Source organism: Bufo bufo, chromosome 11, assembly GCF_905171765.1.
Source record: "Bufo bufo chromosome 11, aBufBuf1.1, whole genome shotgun sequence".
Taxonomy (NCBI): Eukaryota; Metazoa; Chordata; class Amphibia; order Anura; family Bufonidae; genus Bufo; species Bufo bufo.
Genome location: NC_053399.1, coordinates 6452620 through 6478186, shown reverse-complemented (window position 1 = coordinate 6478186; position 25567 = coordinate 6452620). Strand labels below are relative to the sequence as shown.

The 25567-nt window shown below is 45.6% G+C and overlaps 1 protein-coding gene across 2 annotated transcripts in view; it reads left to right on the top strand.

Moving 5' to 3' along the window:
- Positions 1–25567, top strand: part of MDGA2 (MAM domain containing glycosylphosphatidylinositol anchor 2) — a 427922-nt gene that overhangs the window by 252899 nt on the left and 149456 nt on the right. Inside the window, exons 4-5 of one of the 2 annotated variants that reach the window (XM_040412379.1) lie at positions 5054–5250; positions 11772–11904. In XM_040412379.1, coding sequence (XP_040268313.1) covers positions 5054–5250; positions 11772–11904 — 330 coding nt within the window. Of the gene's footprint in view, positions 1–5053; positions 5263–11771; positions 11905–25567 lie in introns of both variants that reach the window. The other variant, XM_040412378.1, reaches the window with a different exon arrangement.

Sequence of the window (25567 nt, the reverse complement as noted above, 5' to 3'; positions counted from 1 at the left end):
ACAGAGCCCAGGACTGCAGGGCTGAATGGGAAGCACCGGCCGCAGATCACCGCTGAACATGGTGCCCGGGACCGCGGCGGTAAGCAGGGGAACAGCGGCACACAGCAGCCGCTGTTACAGCACCAAAGCACATGACAGGCGGAATATTGTGCCGCTCATCACCAACCGCCTATTTCTCTGGTTAGCCAAAGAATAAACTCCGCAGAGGACTCTTTTCCCCCCACTCCAGTGGTTTATCAGTCCCTTTTTTTCTCTGTCTTCATCGGCCCATGTGACAGACAAGGGCCAAGTTACAAATCATTAACTTTTCAGGAAACTCAGCTACCTTTCCTTGGACAAATAAAAAACAGGCACTGGAGCTTCCGGGGAAAAGCAAAATTACAAAAAAGTGCAGAATTTATAAACAATCAAGACATTCCCTACATTTAAGGCTACATTCACACAACTGTATCCATTATGCGGTCCACAAATTTCAGATCCACAAAATGCAGATACCGTCCGTGTGCTTTTCGCGGACCCATAGACTTCAGTGGGTCCGTGGTCTGCATTTTGTGGCCCAGAGAAGGACATGTTTCTATAATTTGTGGAACAGACATACGGATGCGGACAGCACACACATGTTACCCTTGTGCTGTCTGCATCTGTGAGATCCTTCTGCAAATTATATGTCCTATTATTGTCCATTTTGCCGCTCTCTTCACACATTTCACCCATTTATTCTAGTATCCCACTTCTGACACCAAATGTTTGACATTGGATTCAAGGATTGGGGGAATAAGTAGGTTGACACAATCAATAAGTGAACTAATGTAGTTTTACTTAAAGTGACAAAAACAAAGAATACTAAATATAAAACAATCTAATTAAAAGATTTATCAATATACAAGATGCAAAGACAAGTTCAAAGGATATCAAAGGATACATACTAGATATACAAAGAGTATATTACCAGATACAAAGAAACAAACACCAATGCACTTAGCTTCCATTATCTGGCAGAGCCTACTGCTCTTCATCCCACCACCCTGACTTCCATCACCGTAACATTCCTGCTGGACACGCTGTCAATGTTCCACCCCGCATGCACCTTCCTTTTAGTGCATGATGGACTCTTTTTCTAAAGGCTGCACTTTGGGTTTGAGCTTAGTCTTCAAAGGTTACTTAACCTTGCTTAGTATGCATCCTTGAAGACTAAATAGGGACCTCAGATGTGCCTTCCTAACTTTTCATCTTGACTCAATATATCCAGAGATGTATGACTTGATTACGAGCCTCTTAAAAAAAACACAAACAAGTTGAAGAAAACCTGATGGTCTGTAGTCTTATTGAAGGGAGTGTTACAAGTAGTTTCTCCCTTGAAGATAGAAGGACAATAGTTTGACGGTTAAAACCTTGAAACCACTTTACATTTATATGAATCTTTCCCTCCCTTTACAAAAATAAGTGTAGTAACTGAGGTGTGTTATGAGGTTCTGCAGCACCTGAGGTATGCGTTATGAGGTTCTGCAGCACCTGAGGTATGTGTTATGAGGTTCTGCAGCACCTGAGGTATGTGTTATGAGGTTCTGCAGCACCTGAGGTATGTGTTATGAGGTTCTGCAGTACCTGAGGTATGTGTTATGAGATTCTGCAGCACCTGAGGTATGTGTTATGAGGTTCTGCAGCACCTGAGGTATGTGTTATGAGGTTCTGCAGCACCTGAGGTATGTGTTATGAGGTTCTGCAGCACCTGAGGTATGTGTTATGAGGTTCTGCAGCACCTGAGGTATGTGTTATGAGGTTCTGCAGCACCTGAGGTATGTGTTATGAGGTTCTGCAGTACCTGAGGTATGTGTTATGAGGTTATGCAGCACCTGAGGTATGTGTTATGAGGTTATGCAGCACCTGAGGTATGTGTTATGAGGTTATGCAGCACCTGAGGTATGTGTTATGAGGTTCTGCAGCACCTGAGGTATGTGTTATGAGGTTCTGCAGTACCTGAGGTATGTGTTATGAGATTCTGCAGCACCTGAGGTATGCGTTATGAGGTTATGCAGCACCTGAGGTATGTGTTATGAGGTTCTGCAGCAGCTGAGGTATGTGTTATGAGGTTCTGCAGCACCTGAGGTATGCGTTATGAGGTTCTGCAGCACCTGAGGTATGTGTTATGAGGTTCTGCAGCACCTGAGGTATGTGTTATGAGATTCTGCAGCACCTGAGGTATGTGTTATGAGGTTCTGCAGCACCTGAGGTATGCGTTATGAGGTTATGCAGCACCTGAGGTATGTGTTATGAGGTTCTGCAGCAGCTGAGGTATGTGTTATGAGGTTCTGCAGCACCTGAGGTATGTGTTATGAGGTTCTGCAGCACCTGAGGTATGTGTTATGAGGTTCTGCAGCACCTGAGGTATGTGTTATGAGATTCTGCAGCACCTGAGGTATGTGTTATGAGGTTCTGCAGCACCTGAGGTATGTGTTATGAGGTTCTGCAGCACCTGAGGTATGTGTTATGAGGTTCTGCAGCACCTGAGGTATGCGTTATGAGGTTCTGCAGCACCTGAGGTATGCGTTATGAGGTTATGCAGCACCTGAGGTATGTGTTATGAGGTTCTGCAGCAGCTGAGGTATGTGTTATGAGGTTCTGCAGCACCTGAGGTATGTGTTATGAGGTTCTGCAGCACCTGAGGTATGTGTTATGAGGTTCTGCAGCACCTGAGGTATGTGTTATGAGATTCTGCAGCACCTGAGGTATGTGTTATGAGGTTCTGCAGCACCTGAGGTATGAGTTATGAGGTTCTGCAGCACCTGAGGTATGCGTTATGAGGTTCTGCAGCACCTGAGGTATGCGTTATGAGGTTCTGCAGCACCTGAGGTATGTGTTATGAGGTTCTGCAGCACCTGAGGTATGTGTTATGAGGTTCTGCAGCACCTGAGGTATGTGTTATGAGATTCTGCAGCACCTGAGGTATGTGTTATGAGATTCTGCAGCACCTGAGGTATGTGTTATGAGGTTCTGCAGCACCTGAGGTATGTGTTATGAGGTTCTGCAGCACCTGAGGTATGTGTTATGAGGTTCTGCAGCACCTGAGGTATGTGTTATGAGGTTCTGCAGCACCTGAGGTATATATTATGAGGTTCTGCAGCACCTGAGGTATGTGTTATGAGGTTCTGCAGTACCTGAGGTATATATTATGAGGTTCTGCAGTACCTGAGGTATGTGTTATGAGGTTCTGTAGCACCTGAGGTATGTGTTATGAGGTTCTGCAGCACCTGAGGTATGTGTTATGAGGTTCTGCAGCACCTGAGGTATGTGTTATGAGGTTCTGCAGCACCTGAGGTACAGTATGTGTTATGAGGTTCTGCAGCACCTGAGGTATGTGTTATGAGGTTCTGCAGCACCTGAGGTATGTGTTATGAGGTTCTGCAGCACCTGAGGTATGCGTTATGAGGTTCTGCAGCACCTGAGGTATGTGTTATGAGGTTCTGCAGCACCTGAGGTATGTGTTATGATCTTCAGCAGGTGAGGTGTGAATTGTGATGTTCTGCAGCAGGAAAGATATAAAAAATAAATCAAACTTCCCCTTTAAGAGTGCACAAAATAAACAATAAAAGACAGCTCCAGCTTTGCTCCATCTCTACTCAATTCTCCACTATATTCCATTCAAGATGACAATGACATAAGAATAATATGGCTGCGGCCTTCTAACGATCTGAATGCTAGCGCTGCGGCCTTCAGTTTAGACATGGAGAATAGTAATGAGCCTGTACCGTGACTCATGACCACAGCAGATGCATACAGATGGAGTACAGAGGAGTTTGCCATTTGGCTCCGATCCTTGTGATATCACATTTTCTATGGGACTGGTCAATTATGCATTTCATTAAAGGGGAATTTCCAGGATTAGGAAAACCATGTTCTCTTTCAAAAACAGCGCCACCCATGTCCATGAGTGGTATTGCAGTGCAGCCAATGGAGTGGAGCTGGAATCCCAGAGACGAGACATGGTCCGGCCTGATGCTGTTTCTACGAACCCCACAGAAGCCTGTTTAACCCTGTATAAGCCCACAGGATATTTGATAAGTGTAGGATTGCAGGATAAGTGTACTGTAGGTTTTCTTAAAAAAATTTTCTATTGAAATAACAAAAGGTGGTGGAGGAGGGTGATATAGAGACTTTTCAGAGAGTCCACACATGAGATGATTACAAGGGTCCTGCTGTCTGACAACCCTATTAAAGACTATTGTCAGATGCTATGGGTGAATGTCACAGTGGCCCCTGGTTCGGTACAGGTCACCTGGAGGGGGGTGTTTGTTCCCACTGTGCCCTGCCATCTGATGCTGACCCTGGGTATATCTATAGCAGCCAGAATACTTCCCAAATGTCCCATTTTTTCCAGAACTGTCCTGCAAACGGGACCGCAATATTAAAAGGTTTATGAAAATTTCCAGCAGCCATTTATAAGAGGGTTAAATTTTCCAGGGATGAAATTTGTTTCAAAAATAGCCAGAATAGGGTAAAAAGCAGCTTTTACTCCCCTTCACTGATCCCCCACCACTGCCGATCTGATGCTGCTCAGGTCCCCGCTGCTCTGCACTTCCTGCTCCCGCCTTAACACACAGGAAATGGCTGGAGAAGGCTGATCAGCCAATCACTATCTGAGGGGGGTCACCGTGGACTGATGGAGGCCTGGGAGAATCAGGGATTGAGATCGCCATTCTAGTGATTCTTGGTGATCCTAGGAGTCAGACCCCCACAATCTTACATTTTTCACCTATCCAATGGACAACTGATAACTAAAGGGCAATACCACTTTAAGTGACACACAACATGTCTTACAACCCAGCACTTGTCGTTTTACAAAGCCCCCCCAGCGGCCCACCAGATAATAAGAGTTCTGTATGAAAACACTAAAATTGTCCCCGCGTTCCGCTGCTCGGCACTGAGGCCTATGGAACATCCATTTATATCACGCCAGCGTCCCCTCCTTGCTTATTCTCAGCTCTGCTAGACGGGAAGGTGTTTGCTTATCTGAAGGATCTTCTATAATCTTCTTCTTGTACCATTTTATTTTCAGATTTGGATGATCCCATTGTGACCGTACATCAAAGTATAGGAGAAGCCAAGGAGCAATTCTACTATGAGAGAACTGTTTTCTTACGTTGCATTGCTAACTCCAATCCACCCGTCCGGTATAGCTGGAAACGGGGCGAGGAGATCCTTCTCCAGGGCTCTGATAAAGGTGTGGAGATATATGAGCCTTTCTTCACCCAGGTAGGAAATAAGGTATCTGTTCTCCTTTATTACATATATTACATGTTTGTGACATACCCTGTAACAATTCTCATTCCTTAACGGGGTTTCCCAAACTTTTAAGATGTTTTGATCACATAGGTGTAGCCTTGGAACCTCCATGATGTACAAAATGGGAACATTTGTTTCAACGGCAAGTGGTTGCGTATCGTATGTATGGACATCTCTCCACTAGGAAGGGAGGAGCATGGCATATGCCTCAGGTGCAAGGCCAACAATCGACAATGTCTTGGCCAGGGTATTTTGATACAGGGCTAGGACCACCACCAGGGGTGGACTGGGAACTTAAAGTGGCCCTGGAAAAAATACTAAAAGTGGCCCCGATTTGTAGTTGGGTCCAAATTGATGGAAGTCAGGGCCAACAGTACCATATTGTGGAACATTATACTACCCCCAACAGAGCCTAATACCACGGTCCATCACAAAATACATCCCCAAAAACTTCCACTGGCCGGCCATGAGGAGGGCCAGGAAATTTCCCTGTAAGGTCTATGGCCAATCCGTCCCTGACCACCACCAGGCTTTGCCTTGGAGGAAGGAAAGCTTAACAGGGTTGTTCCAAGATGATATGATCTCATCAATGTTAGCTGAGCTCTGCATTTGCCTTGCAGTCCCCTAACCATGAATGTGGTGGAAGCGTGTATGCTCAACTGCCACTCCATTCAAGCAGGGGGCCCTCTTGTTACAATTTGTGGGGGTTCCAGTGGTGGGGCCCCAGTCTTCAGATAGGTTTTGGAGATTTACCGAGTGCTGTACTTTTCTTTCTTCACCAGTCCCATAGCTTTTTAATGGAGTGGAAGCGCGTATACTCAACTGTCACTACATTCAAGCAAAGGACGCTCTTCTTACAATTGGTGGGGGTTCCAGTGGTGGGTCCCCAGTCTTCAGATACTTTTGATAAGATCTAATCGAAGATAGCCAAGTGCTGTTCTTTGCTTTCTTCACCAGTCCCATAGCTTTTTAATGGAGTGAAAGAGCACATGTTCAACTGTCACCCCATTCAAGCAAGGCGCCCACTTCTTGTGATTGGTGATAGTCCTGGTTGTGGGGCCCCCAGAGATCAGACCATTATCACCTATCCAGATAATAGTGGAGACATGATCTGGAGATAGCTGAATGCTATACTTTCCTTTCTTCGCCAATCCCATAGCTTTTCAGGGGAGTGGAGGCACGCATGGTCAACTGCCGTGGAATTCAAGCAGGGCACACAGAACCTTGCTCTCATGAATGGTGGAGGTTGGTGTTGGAACCCCCAGTGATCAGACACATAACCTATTGTGTGGAAAGGTGATAAGTGTTCATCTTGGGACAGCCCCTAACCAAGACTCTGGGGATGGCGCCCCTTTATTGTGTACATGATGGAGGAGGTCTCAACTTCTGGAGGTCTCATCTGATCTGCTAGGAGGTCGCTTTGTCCATTATTACCAGGTATCCATCGGTAGTACGCAGCTCGCCGCGCTACATCTTGGCCGTGTAACTGTGATGAGGTGCTCGTTTCTTGAAATCCTGGTTATGGGTTTTAAAGCTTCAATTCCAAAATGTATCAGAACCAGGGCTAATAGATGACTGGGACACCAAAACAATGTTGCACTACTGCTATCAGCCATAGAAGGCGCTGTAAAGTCAAATCGATTATTTTTATTTTACTTGCATCTCTGGATATAAAAAGTATATACTGTACCGTGATGCCAGCTTTGTGTTGCAATTAATTCCCCCCCCCCTTAAAATGTGGCACTACGCCATAGGTGTTGCTGGATGATGTCTTATAGAATCCATCACTTGGTCTGAAGACTTGATACATTGAAACATTAAGTATCAGGTGTGTTAAATGTATCCACCGAGACCTTCTGCGGGCTGTCAGGTTTCCATGGTAACCTTAGACACCTGTGGTAAAGAAAATCATTACTTTTATAAAGAACAGGAAATGCTTAAAGGGCAAGAAGTAACTTATAGAATGGACTCACGTGGGGGGGCGGACGTGCCGTACAGACCCTAAAAATAGCATGTGGCCTTTAAGGCTTCATTTTTCTTCATGGTCCACCTCATTATTCTTCTGTAGGTTTTCAGACCTTTTATTATAGATGCGGTATAGGCAACCAGTGCCCTAAAGTAGAAAAAAGGGGGAGAAAGGAGATTTTAAAAAACACTTATAAATAAAAGAACTTCTTTTGAATTCTCAAAAGTTCTTAAAAGAGTCGTCCCTGGATGAGATCTCGGTTATATCAGACAAAAACCAACCTTTTTTTTCCAACTAGAATTATTTCACAAAGTGCTCAATCACTGTTAGATGATTGTTACAACGCCCCCTGGTGTTCTCTCTGAGTGTCCACCCAATGTGTCCAGTGCTGGTGGTCACACATTACCACCATACATGTTCAGAAGTAGCAGTTGCATGTGACCCCTGGTGCCTGAGGGGGCCAAAAAGCCCCCCAATCACATATAACAGTGCTCATATATGCTACAGGTCCTGACTCTGAGGTTCTGGGTTTTGGAGGTTTGCGGTTCCTGCAGTTCCCAAGGCCATTAGATGGTGGGAGCATCAGGACATTTGCCAATTTTGCCCTGGAGGAGGGGCAGCAGGACATTTGCCTATTTTGCCCTCCTGATTTCATGAACAGTGGCCGGCACCCGTTCAGTGCTCCTCCATGATTCACACTTGTTGCAGTGGCGGTAGCTTTTTATGAGAAGATCTCTTTTGACCGTTCAACCGTCTCAACGGGAGAAGTCGGATCGAGCGTTTGTCACACACAGGAGCACCGCGTGACGGTGTATATCATGAGTTCATTTATTCTACCCTGATCTGAATGTTCTATTATTACAGTTCTAGTTATTACTGTACATATCAGAAAATCATGGCAGATGTCTTCCAGGAACAGCGCCACAACTGTCCGCAGGTTGGGTGTGGTATTACATCTCATTTACTCCAGTAGAGCTGAGCTGCCATACGTAACACACGGACAGGAGTGGCGCTGTTTTTGAAAGAAAGCTGGCCAAGTTTTTATGATCCCGAACAAATAAGAACCTATCCCCTATCCACAGGATAGAGGAGAAGTATCTGATCAGTGGAGGTCTGAGGCTGGGACCCCCAACGATCACAAGAATGAAGTGTCGGAGTGAATGCAGAGGCGGGTCATGCATGCATTGCAGATCCAGTTATATCTATGGGACTGTCAGACATAGGTGAGCGCTCTACTCAGCTTCTCTTCAGTCCCATAGAGTGGAATAGAGCGGCACCTCAGCTTCATTCACTCCAGGGATTCCGCAACCTCATTCTTGCGGGAAAACCCAGCAGTCTACATTTGGCCTCTGCAGCCAATCACTGGTTACAATGGTGACCTCAGAGGTGTCGACATGTTCACTACCAATGATTGCCTAAACAGTCACATGTTGTGTCAACTCGTCATCACAGAGACCGGCAGAGGACCAGGGAAGTGTCGGCACAGGAGCCACAGGGGATTGGTAGGGTAAGTATTACTTCTAATATTATTATACACTATTGCAAGCTGTTTTAAGGGGAAAAAAATCATGGGGGTGGACAATCCCTTTAAATTTCACTTCTGGCTTAATCAAAGCATTGCTCAGAGCTGGACTATGTCCCATTCATTGCCCCATTGGGGAACTATCATCTTGAAAAGTTGTGTACAACCTGTGAGATCCTTGTCCTTCTCCATGGCAGGCATCAAAAGATGTTAGATTGCTGGTGGGCCCACTAATGAAAATAGAAATGGCCACACTGGTCCACATGCCCTGAAGCTGCTATAGGGCCATAGAAAGTAGAGGTCAAGCTCCAGCTAGCCATCTTTCTTTACCAAAGTTAGTAGGAACCTCTCCAGGGCTCTTCCATCATCACTGCAAAATTAGCAAAAAATGGTGGGTGGTCCTGGCGTGAGGGTCACAATGACTTTCTCTCCAGGAAGTGGATGATGGCACCCATGACAAACTTGTATCATGATGGAAAAGAGATCACCCTCACATGCTATAAAATGGCAAGTGGCTGTGTTAGTAGAACAAGCCCTTATGAGGGAATCAAACCAGTATCAGTGGGAGTTTTTGAGGTCCTTGAGGGGAAATGACTCTCAGGGCCCATCCTCCACCTGACAGAGCTCATCTACTTGAACTGCATCATAATCTTTGATGTTCTCACCAGTGAGGTCTAAAAGTCATCTATAAAATGGGCTTGTCTTCTGCTGGACCTTTGGGGGCTGGGATCACCAGAAGATTCTAAGATTGACAAGTTGGACCTTAGTCCTTACAGAGCTCATTGGACTGGGCACTGGATGTGCCTGACTCTACACCATACTCCCCCTACAAGACCCTTATCTCCTCTCACTTTCGCTCGCCAAGTTGACTTGATATTTCTCCTAGTTTATGACAATTTTTACCTACCTTAGAGCTCATTTTGTTCATTTATATTCGGAAATGTCAGAAATAAATAGAAACCTCCTAGATGTGATTTTCACTAAAGACTGCGTTTGCCTAAGACGTCTCGCCAGCCGCCCGCGTTACCTCAGATGACACGTGACAAGAGCTAAAAAAAGAAGCCTCTCTTTCATCTTCCAGGGCGTTTTTGGGAGGAAAAAAAACTATTAATGTTTCATAAATGACTTGATGAGGCGACGACTAATGTTATAATTTGATATAAGACGTCTCCAAGTGAAAACAGGAGGGACAGGCGTTTATACGGCTAATTCTGCACGGCAGTGCTCCAGATGGAAAGGCTGTGTTAAGCTGCGAGGAATAAAAAACTAAATGTTTAAAGGAAATGTGTCACCTAAGAAACAGACACTGATGCGTATTCCCTTTTTTCTCATTAGTTTTTTATTTTTTGATTGTAGTTTTTTTTTATCTATCCTATTTTCTCTATGCCTGAGCTGCTGTTTACAGCAATTACAGATGTTCTTTACTGTAGCCACATGAGCAATAGGAAACAGTAGTCTGGAGAGGATTGACTTCTGTGGGAGGGTGGTGTGGGCATGCTCTGGGACCTGTGCAGAGGTCATTGTGCAGGGAGGGGAGGAGATGAACTGGGACATCACCTATTATGAATGACGGTTTCTGCATTATCTATGTGCAGGTGCTACCTGGCTTTGTAATCCTACCTGAAATGATAATGTGGACAATTAAAAATAAAGCACCAAAAATAAAAAATAAAACATGTACCATGAAACTTGATTTTAACAGTAGGCCATGTTCTGATGACTTATCCTATTTAATGGGTTAGTCTAGCTTTGATGACCTGTTATCTAGTCCTCCAAGGCCAGCTGGGAATGACCGTGTAAGCGCTTGTACTGTAAATTAAAGTCTTGCTGGTTGCCATTTGACATCACTCGTAATATTGGGGAGTACCCACGTGGAAGCGTTCCCCTCACCCAGTAGCTCAGAAGGGACCTCTGACACAGAAAATCCTGGGGGCATACGGGATCAGGACCCCTCCAAACCTAGTGTTACTTGCTCATTGCTTGTCATTTTAGGATCTGTCGACATTACAATGCCCTTACCAGTCATTGCATAGACAACCTCTGAATGTAAGCAGTGAATCTTTATATTCACTGACAGGAAGCAGAAATATTGAAATCGGTGAAAAATGGGACACACTGGCTTAGTTAGGAGCCTGAGGGACTGGTGCATGATGAGTCTGACACAGGGATTCTCTCTGAGGTCTTCTTCAATGATGGCCATACACATTAGATCTGGATTTTGGCGGGTTTGTCCAATCATCTAATGTTGATGGCATCCACCCAACTTTCCCCCAATGGCTGATGTCGGAGATAAGGGTTTTTCTGCCCGCTATACATTCAAGGGAGAATTGCAGCATATACTTCTCCTGTGGACGTAGTCTGATTGGCGGGGGTACAGGGTGATGGACCATCTCCGATCCGATAGTGATGGTCTATCTTGAGGATATCTTGTAAAGGGTTAGACAACCTCTTTAAAAGCTTCCATTGAGTTCAATAATATATCAGATCTTAGTAGGATCCTGAGCACCTCCTGGAGGTGACGGCAGATACCCAGGATATTCATATGTTTTAATGAATTTTTATTGTATATATCAATCATATACAGATAAGCCAATTCTTTTCATTATTACCAAAATTTGCTAGTATTGCCTCCTTCCTCCCTTGGACCCTCCCACGAGGATCAGAGCACCCCAACTAACTTTTTTAAAGGTAGGCAATGTGCTTTGCTGATTACTTCTTAATAGTTAATTACATAATTAGATAACTAGTATGGATTGGATCTGTAAACATTGAATACATACGTCCATTCAAAGTGGACATAGAAGGTCTTTCGAGGTCTTCTCTGCAGGTCCAGGTCCGTTTATGATAATACTTAATGTGCATCCGGGCCAGCTCACTGTGTCCTCCTGTGTGTTACCTTGTACTGTGTTGCAGGATTCAATTACTTTGTCTTCCCCATCTAGATTCCAGCGGAAGAACAAAATGTGGAGTTTCAGGCTTCATGTTCCTTCATCTTTGTTCCAGGGTGAAACAAAAATTCTGAAGCTGAAAAATCTTAGACCTCAGGATTATGCCAATTACAGCTGTATTGCCTCAGTGCGAAATGTCTGCAACATCCCAGACAAGTTGGTTTCCTTCAAGCTTTCCAACAGAACTGGTAAGACATTAATGACCCAATGTTCATTTCATGCTTATATTATGTCTCTTATACTGAACTGAATGATCTCTCCAATCAAAAGCGACTCCAGCATAACTTCCAGGTTATTGAAAGCATCTGCCCAGGGTGAGTCCCTCACTGTAGATACAATGTCTAATTGGTTGTCATCATCATGGGCAGTAATACTGTCCTACTTATGTCCTGTATATGGCATAAAAGATCTTCAAAAGTAGACCTGATATTTAAAGGAACACTAAATAAAAAAATTTAAAAATATTCAGGCAATTCCTCCATTAAAAGGGTTGTCCCAAGATATAAACATACTCTACTCCCTACCCACAGAATAGGGAATAAATATCTGATCAATGAGGATCTGACTGCTGGAACCCCAACCAATCACAAGAACGGGGGTCCTGGGTCCCCAAATGAATTCAGTCGCAGTCCAACATGCATTCTGCCACCTCATTCACTCTCTAAGGGACTGCTGGAGTTGTCTCTGGCTGTAAGGTAACTGGCTACAGTGGACGCCCCCCTTTCCTCCCCCAATTGCTCTGTTTGTATTAGGACACTAGCTCCAATAATTCTCTGTGGGATTGCTGGAGTCGTCTCTGGTTGTAAGGCAACTGGCTACAGCAGAAAACTCCTCAATCAAAAACAGAGGTCCTAGGTCTCCAAATGAATGCAATGGCAACCCATGTCCTTTATTCTATATGGGGCTTCTGGAGATATCTATATCTGTAGGGCAAATGGCTACAGCAGGAGACTCCCCAGTAGTTCTGTTTGAAATTGGACACCAGCTCCATTCACTCTCAATGGGATTGCTTGAGTTGTCTCTGGCTGTAAGGCAACTGGCTATAACATGAACCTCCCCCAATCATAAGAACAGAGGCCCAGGGTCTCCCAAATAATTCAGTGGCAGTCCAACATCTCCAGCAGTCCCATTCCCTATGGGACTCCTGGATATGTCTCTGGCTGTAAGGTAACTGGCTAAAGCAGGAGACCCCCCCTCCCCCTCCATAATTTTTCTGTTAGCAAATTGGACACCAGTTCCATTATGGGATTGTTGGAGTTGTCTCTCACTGTAAGGCAACTGGCTACAGCAAGATACTCCCTCCTCCAACCACGAGAAGACCTTATATTTAAAGTAACGCTAAATTAAAAAAATTAAAAATATTTAGGCAATTGCTCCCTGAAAAGTGTTGTCCCAAGATATAAACATACTGTATCCCCAATCCACAGAATAGGGAATACATATCTGATCAATGGGGATCTGACTGCTGGAACCCCAACCAATAACAACAATAGGGGTCCTGTGTCTCCAAATGAGTTCAGTTGCAGTCCAACATGCATTCTGCCACCTCATTCACTCTCTAAGGGACTGCTGGAGATTGGAGATGTCTCTGTCTGTAAGGCAACTGACTTCTGCAGGGACCCCCCACACATACACAATAGCTCTGTTTGATATAGGACACCAGATCCAATCATTCTCTATGGGTTTGTTGTAGATGTCTCTTGCTGTAAAGTACCTGGCTACAGCAGGAGACACCCCCTCCTCTGTTTGCAATAGGAGACCATTAAATTTAAGCCCCTATCCCCAAGCTAGAAATAGAAAAAACCAGTTGGAAAAACACAAGTCACCTATGTTCTCTGCAAGACTCCTAGAAGACGGTAGGTTTCAGCCACACGGAGGCAGGATTATTTTTTTTCTATTAACTCTTTAAAGATTTTGGGGTTTCTTTAAGAAGTGAAAAGTCCTGAAGTGACCTGGTTGGATCCTCTCTACATCTGAAGGTAACTTTCAGGACTTACGAAGCTGAAGAAAGATGATGACAAAGCAAATGAATGATTGCTCACCACAATGAGCAGGACTCTGCCAAGCTCTCCGTGTTGTTGCGGGTGTCACGTCTAAGAGCTAGAAATTAATTTTGCATTTAGATGAAGTTATATTTAGCTGCATCCATCTGGAATTAATTGTTGTAAAGGAACATTTTCATTTAAGATGACACTATGATTAAAACTGAGTATAATTAATAATTCTAATAAAATTCTCCTGTACATACAGTGTACCTCCAGTATATGAGGACATATAGGGACCTATAGTCCTGTAATCTCTCACTAAAAGAATGACCTAATGAAAAAACTAATGGCTGCTCATTGCTACTCCCAACCTCTTGAGGTGCTATAGCGTGCCACACATTTGGAAGACAAGCTGTAGATTTCGGTCCCTTACGGTTGTACTGGTTGCCCTTTTAGTGATGGTCATTGACCAATGCATTTTTACTAGTGGGCAGCACATGCCAGTCCTACCAAGACCCACATGACAATATGGAAAGCGTATTCCGATGCTCAAAACTAATGGTGCAGCGAGCCCCCGTGGAAGCCGGTGTAGTGGATGGGAGTGGTAGTGGCCCTGATGTACTGTAGTGTTGTAGCTGCATCACAGTGTCCTACCTCAGGCCTTCACTCCCTGCGGTTTAATGCAGTAAAAGAGATGAAGATGATTGAGGCCAGACATTCAGCAGGCATTAGTGCAAATTCCTTCTGGCACTAGCAGTGGAGGTATGGTGGCAGGCAGACTTGGTGATAATTTCTGCACTTAGCTAAAACTAGCATAATAGTGGCTTGATGATGATGAGGGTGTCCTCAACCCGTTTTCCCTCTTTGCATATGTAGGGAGTTGGTGCTCTAAGAGCTGCTTCCACACTCCTTCTGGCTGGAGAGGGCTCAAACGCATCTCCTCTCGGCCTCACACTCTTCTCAATTCTCCTCTAGACTTACTGGACTAGTTCAACTCCACCCTTGGCAGGAAGTAGGCCCAACCCAATTCTACCAAAGGGGGAGGAATGGAATGGTAAGTGCCATTCCTATGCGGAATACTGCCAGGCACACTCCACCCGCTGGTGAACCAGGTATACTACATGTCATACATAAAGATTACATCAGAATTATGAGAAATACAATAAATCAGTACAAAAATATTAATTCCCTTACTTTGGAGTATTACAATGGCTCTTTCCATAACTTCCAATGAGGGGACTGAGTGCAGAGACCCTAAGAGCCTGTGGCTCTAAGAAACCATGTTTCCCTGAGGCAGTGCTTCTCAATTATTTTCTGTCATGCCCCCCCTCGGAAGAAGAAAACATTTTGCGCCCCCCGCGCGACTGTAAATAGTATCATTTGTCTATAAAATTGTTATAAGTACACCTCTGCATAACACTGTATCCTTATTAACGTATAAGAGAATAAAAAAAGAAAGAAATGTGGATCGGGCACACACTTATGGGGGGATCTGTGGATGACAGACACTTATGGGGGGATCTGTGGATGACGGACACTTATGGGGGGGATCTGTGGCTGGCACGGCTACAGGGGGATCTGTGGCTGGCACTGTTATATATGTGCCATCCACAGACCCCCCACCCCATAACAGTGCCATCCACAGTGCCCCCCCAGCCCATAACAGTGCCATCCACAGACCCCCACCCCTTAACTGTGCCATCCACAGTTTCCGTGTGCCCGCCGCCGCCGTTTAAAGTTATTAAACATGCCCCCCTCACTCCTAATAGTACCGTATATCCGAATTTTTCTGTATAATGCCGGCGCGTCCCTCAGTGACGTCACTTGTCTGCGCCACCTGCTTCATTCATAAAGCAGGCAGCGCAGGCACGTGACATCACTGAGGGACGCGCCGGCCGCCCGGCCTGCCTGCCGGCATTATACAGAAGAAATTCGGATATACAGTACTATTAGGAGTGAGGGGGGCATGTTTAATAACTTTTAATTCAATAATACATTTTATATTAGTATACCGGAGGGAGCGGTGGGGCGGGGCTACAGTACAGTGACCGCACCCCCCACCGCTATTGCCGGCCCCCAGCTCCTCCTCCCAGTCCCTCCCCCGGCCCCCGCTCCGTACATCGCGTCCAGCGCCTGCGCCGGCCTCTGATCAGACGGGAGATGAGCGCTTCCACAATGGAAGCGCTCATCTCCCTGCCGCATATTACACTGCGAGCTGTCGGCCGCCCAGCGCCCCTGTTGCTATGGCGCCTTTTGCGGCCGCACAGCCCGCACACCCCAAAGGCCGGCCCTGAACGAGCCCCCCTTTACGGAGCCTGGCGCGCCCCACTATTTGAGAAGCACTGCCCTGAGGTAAGGATCTCAGAGATGGAACCTACAGCTTTCAAGTATTTTTGATATATCTTGTGGATATGCCATCAATGTTGAAGATGGGAATACCCCATTAACATTATATCAGTAGTAATAAGTCAGAGCATCTGGCTTCTTCAGTTAGAATGACTTGTACGAGAATTCTCCTGCATTAGATACTGGTGACTTATGCTTCAGTCATGGAGGTAAGGTGTTGATTGCATTTCCATGATTCTAAGCTACAAGGTGTGATTAAACTTCCTGGCGAGTGGTGTTAGAGCTGCATTGTCAGTGGCAGACAATATATGTTGCACTCCTCCACCTTTCATCAAGCTTGATTTCTCCAATTTAACATAAATAGCTGCTTTCACAGGTGTGGAAAAAGTTGGAGAAACCAAGCTTGAATGAAGGTGGAGGAGTGCAACATCTATTGTCTGCTACTCACAATGCAGCTCTAACACTTCTCCTAGGGAAGTTTAATCACAGATAATAGCTTCAGTCATGGAAATGCAATTAATAACTTGAGACGAGATGAGCCATTCAGGAAGAGAAGAGGCCAGTGAGATACATAGCAGGTAATTTGGCATTGGGGACTATTATTTTGACTTTGAAATGCAAAGGTATTCTCTTAGAATCAAAACTCTATAGGATCAGAGATACAGTACGTGATCGCTGGGAGTCCCACCGTTGATGTCCTGTGTCTTCCATTTGAAAGCAGCTGTGGCCGAGCATGCACACTGCCTGTCCTTCCAAAGACTAGTTAAGGTCAAGTTTCACATCCGCTTTGGAGGCTCTGTTTGGGCTCTGTTACAGGTTACACTAAAAAGGGCAGACAAAAAAGTCCTGCATGCCGGACTATTTTCCACCAAAAAAGCAGGAATGTGTACTTACCCCAGTATAGTCAATGGGTTCAGTTATGAGCGTGATCCAGCACTTCCATTATTTTTGTTTTTCTGCTCCTCTAACAGAAGTAACTAGCACTGATGAGAATGTGCCCTTAGATAGTCGAGTGCTATACCCACCATCTTCCTCAGCTCCATAGCCTGTAAATGGATCGGCAGCATGCTCAACCGGTTCTCCATTTAAATGGGGGACCCTGGTATGGATCCCAGTTCTTGCGAATGGGAAATGGTGGGCCCCTGAGCAAATAGGGGATACATTTTGATTCTGGAAAAAGCTCTTTAAATCCCTTCTATGCCCATCAGGATTGGTTCCAGATGAATGCACACATGGCAATGGTCCTGATTTCAGTGTGACGGTCCCACAAACTGGTAGATACCTTGTGGCAGTCTGTGTTTATAAGGTGCATGGTGTAGGGTTCCCACCCTGTCCATACAGTATAAAAAGAATCCAGCACTATGAGTCCCACAAACTAGAGAGCAATAGGGCAGGTTAATACAAATGTGCAGGACCCGATCACAGAGTAATTATTATATATCTGTAATTATAAGCCTTTTTTTCTTCCTCACTAAAGACACATCAGGAGCATCAATGGCGATCACGCTGCGCGATGAAACTATTCAGTTACTTAAACTGGATGGAGCCGACACATTTCTTGCTGAGATTTGTAGGTATCCTGTGGCTTTAGCGTTAATTCACCTCCATCTTGTTAGGATGTCTGCACATTTGATATCCATTTGCACTTTTTATTACATTTGCTGTTGATATAACATTTAAAGAGAAACTAGAATAAGATTTCTTTCCCCTGAAAACCCATAGATCTTCCTATGTCAATAATCTGATTACCTCCAATGAGGTGGCTGTTGCATTATAACGAGCAGTGGGGCCCCCAGTTATTACCATAAGAGTCACAGGCTTCGCTGCTCACAATAAACTTATTTGCATCTATGCCCGGTGCTTTAAATAAAGCTGTGCACCAAAATGTAATGGAAAAGCAAGGGGGGGGGGGGGGGGGAGGGTAAGAGCGAGGCGTTCTCAGGTATGGTGTTGGAATTTTTGAACTGGCTGAACACCGCGGGTCCGGCTGCAAAAACCCTCAGCGATGTAGTATTACAGGCAATACATAGACGGGCCAGGTCAACCAAGGCAAGGGCTACAACTCCTTAATCTAGTTATTAGAGGGGGTAGCAAACAGAGCCCCCCTTTAGGCATAGGAAAAAATATGGCCTTTGTGAGCCAGCCCTTTTAAATAGGGTTGTCCAGCAGAGCAAACATTTTTTGTAAAGGTGTTAGAGCAGATTGAAAAAATAAAAGAATTTATATTTCCCCTGTAGTGGCATGCACACGTATGTAGCCGTGTAAGCCATGAAGGTGCAGCCAGTGTGTGTTCCACCGATTCCTGGAGTCGGATTCATACCGATCACACATTAAGGATATTCCATCAATGTAAAATCCCCAAAAAGCCCCTCTAGATCTATTTTATGATGAACATACACCTTCAATAACCATCACAGGGATCTTGCCATGGAACATCGCAATGGGCAACCCCTACAGTTATCCATTTGGATCACCATGGGGGTTGTCCATTGCAATCTATATGTTCCACCTTGGAGCGCTCCCAGAATCCAATCAATTCTCGCTTACTCTCCAGGCTGGAATCTGCCTTGTGGGCTTGTTCTTCCACCTTGGAACACTTTCGGAGGTTCAGCCCTTTATCAGAAAACATGCTTCTGGGGTGGGATCCCAGTGGTTTCCTTTCCCAACGCTTCTTCTTTGGTGACATTCTGGTTTGGCTACACATCTAAATGTAAGGTTATCCACTTGTATTATTTTCCGTCTCCTGAAGACATTTCTTTTTTTTTTTTATATCCCTGAAATGTGTTGAGGTTTAAAATAATTATCCACAACAAACAAATCTGGATTTTCCATCTTTTCGACAGTTGTGGGACTCCCCATGAAGGAGATATTGGTGTGAGAGGTGTGGGGAAATGTTTTGAGCTTCTTTTGTTTTCTCCCCCTCTCGAGTGCATTTAGTAATCTAAATGTGGTCAGATTGCACCCCAATAAATGTTTGTGTTCCTTGGCTCTGGCGTCTCGAGGGATCATATGTTTTCAGAGAGCTGAGGCCGGTTGTTGGTCTTCTGTGATGTAAACTTTGACCCTAATTACTGAGTGCCATAAAGTCCCATCGGATTTATCTGCAGCACCAACTGGCCCTGCTTTCCAGTGGGAATCCTCATACTGCTGCTAATTTTCTTACTCCATTCCCTTGGCACCCCTTTGGGTTTTCACTTACTCTTTTTTCCTTTCTTTTATATTTCTGTTACATTTCCCTGATATACATACACATTAGATGGTTGATCAGTCTTGCCGAAATTGGTGGTCCTGGCCAACATTAGCCTAAAGTGCATGGGCTCCTTAAGAGTAGGTGTACACGGCAGATTTTCCATGTGGACTGAGATGCATATTTTATGCAGAAATGTATGTAAAATTTGCTCAAAATCATTCTCCCATTGTCTTTAATGGGAAATTGATTTCCCTGCCTGGGTCACAGGAATAATTATGAGCCTTCACATCCACCACAGTTGTTTAATGCAACTCTGCAGTAGAAATCGAGGGGTCAGTCTGCTGCAGATCCCAACAGTGGAACATACAAAATCCGCCATATGTACATAACCTAACACATTTCAACATTGGCTCTGGAGCAACTCTTTCCAACCATAGAATCCAACAGGTGAATTTTTCCTATCTCTAAGTGCAAATCTGCAACAGAAATCCGAGGATCAGTCCAAGGGTCAGTCCAGGGGTTGATCCAGGGGTCAGTCCAAGGTTTAGTCCAAGGGTCGGTCCAAGGGTCAGTCTGTTGTCGAATCCATGGCAGAATTTTCCAAAACAAAAATCTGCCATGTGTACCCCGTAATACACTGCAACTTTCCACTTGGCTCTGGAGCAAACTTGTCCTACAATAACACTCAACAGGAGAAATTTTCCTCATCTCTAATAGAAAAATCACTGGTAAATCATCCTGATATCTCCATGGCTGGATCCGTACATTGCGACCATTCCAAGACAATAGCAGCATTCAGATATTATTGACCTGAATGTTAGAACTTAATCTTTTTAATGCCGCTGCCTCCTATATGATGATGGCTGTGCCGAGGAGAACGTTGAAATAATCAGAACAGCACAGAACACGTCCACACAAAGGACTCGCCGTCAGATTATACAATCGCTTAAGGTCGCAATCTTTCCAATACAATACCGCAGAATCTTAGCCCGGAGAATTGCATATTTCTCTTCTGCAGTATTTAAGCTAAAGCTGCTGAAATGAACATGTTAATGATTCAAGTGAAAGAGACGGCCGCCTTCCAAGGAATGAATAACTTCTCCTCGATATCTTAGCTTAGTGAAGACAACTACTCACAAGAAACAATACAGAAGCGATTTCAATGTACTGTAATTTACGTGCAACGACCACAATGGTCATCACTGGAGGAAATTATAACAGGGTCATTATAATTGGGTTTCCTGATGAGGTGCCCCATAACAACGGCATTGTGTAAATATACCATAGAATTCTCCTCTCTTCCAAGACTTAAGTCCATCCTGGTCAACAAAGAGCAACATAGAGGAAATTGGACAACGTGACAGAAATTGGACTCACTCTCCTGGGGTTTGTTCAAGCCTCCAGACCAACTATAGGAGGACCATTTCTCTTCTTAGAAGTCATAGGTCAGTTCCTTCCTCTTTAGTTTGCAAATTTTGAGGTTTCGCTATAAGAAAGGAAGAAAAGGCAAGTCCTTGCTATGGGTCCATCACTACAGGTATGGGTGCTTTCCAACAATGGCACAGTGTGATTTTAATGACAGGGAAAATTGGTAAAGTAGGAGTTTCTCTTCTCGAACCAGTTTGTCAATGACATGTGGCCCCATCTCCTCCAATGAAGGGCAAATATAAAGAACGCTCGATTTCCCCCTTCAACCTCAACTTTGAACTGTTGAGGTTACACTTTGGGAAAGATAGATATAGATGTGCCCTTCCTTACCTGTCCTCTTTACTCGACTTGCACCTTTCCTTACCTTTGCTCTTGGATGACCTACAGCAGTGATGGCTAACCTCCGACACGCCAGCTGTGATGAAACTACAACTCCCAGCATGCTCCATTCATTCCTTTGGAGTTCTGAGAACAGCTAAGCAAGTGTGCATTTTGGGAGTTGGAGCTGGAAGTTAGCCATCACAGACCTACAGAGTAATGGATATGACAAAGCTGGTCATCTTGTGCCTCTCATCTTGGGATATCTCGAGCCAAGAGGAAAGGTGAAGAAAGACACATTAGTAAGGCCAGCCTCCACTGGAGCATGCCTTCTTTATGGGGCCATGGCTTTATAGTGCAGATTAGAGATGATTTTCCTAAAATTTGCTTTGGTCTAATTATTCTCTCTCTCTCTATTCTGATTCCACCGAATCTGGAAAAATCTTTCTAAAACGAATCTAAAAAAATCCTAATTCTAACAAATTTCAGATCAGAATTTTTTTTAAGATTTGTGTCGAATTTCAATTTTAACTAATCGATTCGCTCATTTCTGATACAGATTTATCGATCCCAGATGGTGCACCAGCTCAGAAAATGTCCCTCGCTGTGTGAAAAGATTCCAACGATTACAATGATACTACCTAGAGCAGTGGTGGGCAACCTTTTTTTTCAACTGAGCCAAATCTCGCCAAAACCACGATTGAAATTTATTTTGAGAGCCACATTTTTAAAACCGAAAATACATAGGATGGTACACTGTTTTTAGTTTCAATAAGTTTTTATTGAGAATATTGTGCATGCAAGTATCCACATAGGTCGGGTACTGTGGGACTCTTTGCACCGGCCCTGTCACGTGGACGTGACCAGAGCCTGTGCAAGGATTTTTTGGCAACACAAGCGAAGCTACATCTCGGTGACCCCCTTCTCCCACCGCCCCGCCCGCAGCTCACCTGGTCCTGGTTCTGTCTGCAGCAGCTGGCTTCTCCTCTGTGTGGTCCTGATATCTTCGATCTGGTTTGAGGACTGTACTTTTCGCCCTATAAGATGCACATAGGTTTTAGAGGAGTATAATCAGAAACAATATTTTCCATTATACCTCAGGTCAGACCACCAATCAGACCCCCAATGTTAATCATACCTCAGATCAGCCCCCTATATCAGCAGTCAGCACCCCATCCATCATGCCCATGTCAGCCCCCATCCATCATGCCCCCATGTCAGCCGTCATGCCCCTATGTCAGCCGTCAGCCCCCCATGTCAGCACCCCATCTATCATGCCCATGTCAGCCGTCAGCACCCCATCCATCATGCCCATGTCAGCCGTCAGCACCCCATCCATCATGCCCATGTCAGCCGTCAGCACCCCATCCATCATGCCCATGTCAGCCGTCAGCACCCCATCATGCCCATGTCAGCCCCCATCCATCATTACCCCCCATGTCAGCCATCAGCCCCCCATGTCAGCCATCATGCCCCCCATGTCAGCCGTCAGCACCCCATCCATCATGCCCATGTCAGCTGTCAGCCCCCATCCATCATGCCCCCCATGTCAGCCGTCATGCCCCTATGTCAGCCGTCAGCACCCCATGTCAGCCGTCAGCCATCAGCCCCCCATGTCAGCACTCCATCCATCATGTCCATGTCAGCCGTCAGCCCCCATCCATCATGCCCCCCATGTCAGCCATCATGACCTTATGTCAGCCGTCAGCACCCAATGTCAGCACCCCATCCATCATGCCCATGTCAGCCGTCAGCACCCCATCTATCATGCCCATGTCAGCCATCAGCACCCCATCATGCCCATGTCAGCCCCCATCCATCATTACCCCCCATGTCAGCCATCAGCCCCCCATGTCAGCCATCATGCCCCCCATGTCAGCCGTCAGCACCCCATCCATCATGCCCATGTCAGCTGTCAGCCCCCATCCATCATGCCCCCCATGTCAGCCGTCATGCCCCTATGTCAGCCGTCAGCACCCCATGTCAGCCGTCAGCCATCAGCCCCCCATGTCAGCACTCCATCCATCATGTCCATGTCAGCCGTCAGCCCCCATCCATCATGCCCCCCATGTCAGCCATCATGACCTTATGTCAGCCGTCAGCCCCCCATGTCAGCACCCCATCCATCATGCCCATGTCAGCCGTCAGCACCCCATCCATCATGCCCATGTCAGCCGTCAGCACCCATCCATCATTACTCCCATGTCAGCCATCATGCCCCCCATGACAGCCGTCAGCCCCCATCCATTATGCTCCCTAATGGGGGACAATGTTGGAGTCTGCACCATCGGGGGGGTGACATGATGAGGGACAATGTTGAAGTCGGTACCTGATATATCACTGGGGTCTGGCTGGAGTGGGGTCGGTCTGGTCCTGGCTCCAATCTCAGCTGGCTCTGCCTTAAGGTGTCTTCTCCAGAGTCCAGACTAGAGTCCAGCAGGGTCGGCCAAGTTCCAACAAGTCGTGCCTCAGTGTTACTCTGTGACTGTGTTCTTCTGCTGCCAGCCTGGAGGGGCAGCTTTTACAGGTCATAGCAGACAGAGCAGCTCCGCCTCCTCGCCTCCCTCCGCCGCGGCCCCACTGACAGTCAGTGACGCCTCCTTTGGCCTGAGCGCCGCACGGCACACATGTAGGCAGGACAGCCGCAGGCTGCCGCCCCCGAGAGGAGGGAGGGGAGCGGGCGCCGGGCACACAGAACAGTGCTCCAGACTAAAAAAAAATTCCAAGTAGCCATTGGCTCCTGAACTGAAAAATTTAGGAGCCAAATCAAATTTTTAGTTGCCAAATCGAAACTGAATCAAAATTTTGGTATCGTGACAACGCTACGCCGATCAGATCGGCGTAGGGTTGTTTTGAAACCAAAATTTTGATTCGCTTTCGTCACCATAAAAAAGTATTGTGATACTCAATACCGTGCAAAAAAAAAAAAACAACAAAAAAAGCTGTGTGCATTTCGCATTTTATGAAACATTCGGCCCATAATAGAACAGTCCTATGCTATTTTTTGGGGTGACAAGGTGACTAAAAAGGCTATGTAATATGTTTATTTATTTATTGTTTATATATTTTATATGTAAAATTGGGAAAGGGGGGATTTAAACTTAATATTTTAAAGTACTTTCACATTAGCGTTTTTCATTTCCGGCACTGAGTTCCGTCACAGGGGCTCTATACCGGAAAATAACTGATCAGTTTTATCCCCATGCATTCTGAATGGAGAGTAATCCGTTCAGGATGCATCAGGATGTCTTCAGTTCAGTCATTTTGACTGATCAGGCAAAAGATAAAACCGTAGCATGCTACGGTTTTATCTCCGGCGAAAAAAAATGAAGATTTGCCTGAATGCCGGCTCCGGCATTTTTCCCCATAGGAATGTATTAGTGCTGGATCCGGCATTCAAAATACCGGAATGCACCCGCACTAAATCCGGACCCATTCACTTCTATGGGGCTGTGCACATGAGCGGTGATTTTCACACATCACTTGTGCGTTGCGTGAAAATCGCAGCATGCTCTGTTGTGCGTTTTTCGCGCAACGCAGGCCCCATAGAAGTTAATGGGGCTGTGTGAAAATCGCAAGCAAGTGCGATTTTCACGCATGGTTCCTAGGATGAAAGTCTATTCACTGTATTATTTTCCCTTATAACATGGTTATAAGGGAAAATAATAGCATTCTGAATACAGAATGCTTAGTACAAGGTCAATATAATAAACATTGGTGGCGCAGTGCGCCCCCCCATCACCCCAATATAATAAACATTGGTGGCACAGTGCGCCCCCCCTCAATATAATAAACATTGGTGGCGCAGTGCGCCCCCCCCATCACCCCAGTATAATAAACATTGGTGGCGCAGTGCGCCCCCCCCCATCACCCCAATATAATAAACATTGGTGGCGCAGTGCGCCCCCCCAACACCCCAGTATAATAAACATTGGTGGCGCAGTGCGCCCCCCCCATCACCCCAATATAATAAACATTGGTGGCGCAGTGCGCCCCCCCTCAATATAATAAACATTGGTGGCGCAGTGGGCAGTGCCAATGAGGGTTAAAAAATAAAAAAATAATTAACTCACCTCCTCCAATTGATCGTCTCCTGTTCTTACTTCTTTCTAGTTTCTTCAGGACGCAGGACCTGTGGTGACATCACTGTGCTCATCACATGATCCATCACCATGGTAATGGGCCATGTGATGAGCTCAGTGACGTCACCACAGGTCCTGAAGAAACTAGAAAGAAGTAAGAACAGGAGACCGGCAGCTACCTGATCAACTGGAGGAGGTGAGTTAATTTTCTTTTATTATTTTTAACCCTCATTGGCACTTCCCACTGTGCCACCAACGTTTATTATACTGGGGGAGGGGGGGCGCACTGTGCCACCAACGTTTATTATACTGGGGGGGGGGGGGCGCACTGTGCCACCAACGTTTATTATACTGGGGGGGGGGGGGGTGGCGCACTGTGCCACCAACGTTTATTATACTGGGGGGGGGGGGGCCCTGTGCCACCAACGTTTATTATACTGGGGGGGGGGGGGGCACTGTGCCACCAACGTTTCTTATACAAATACAGGAGGCGGGTGCCGGA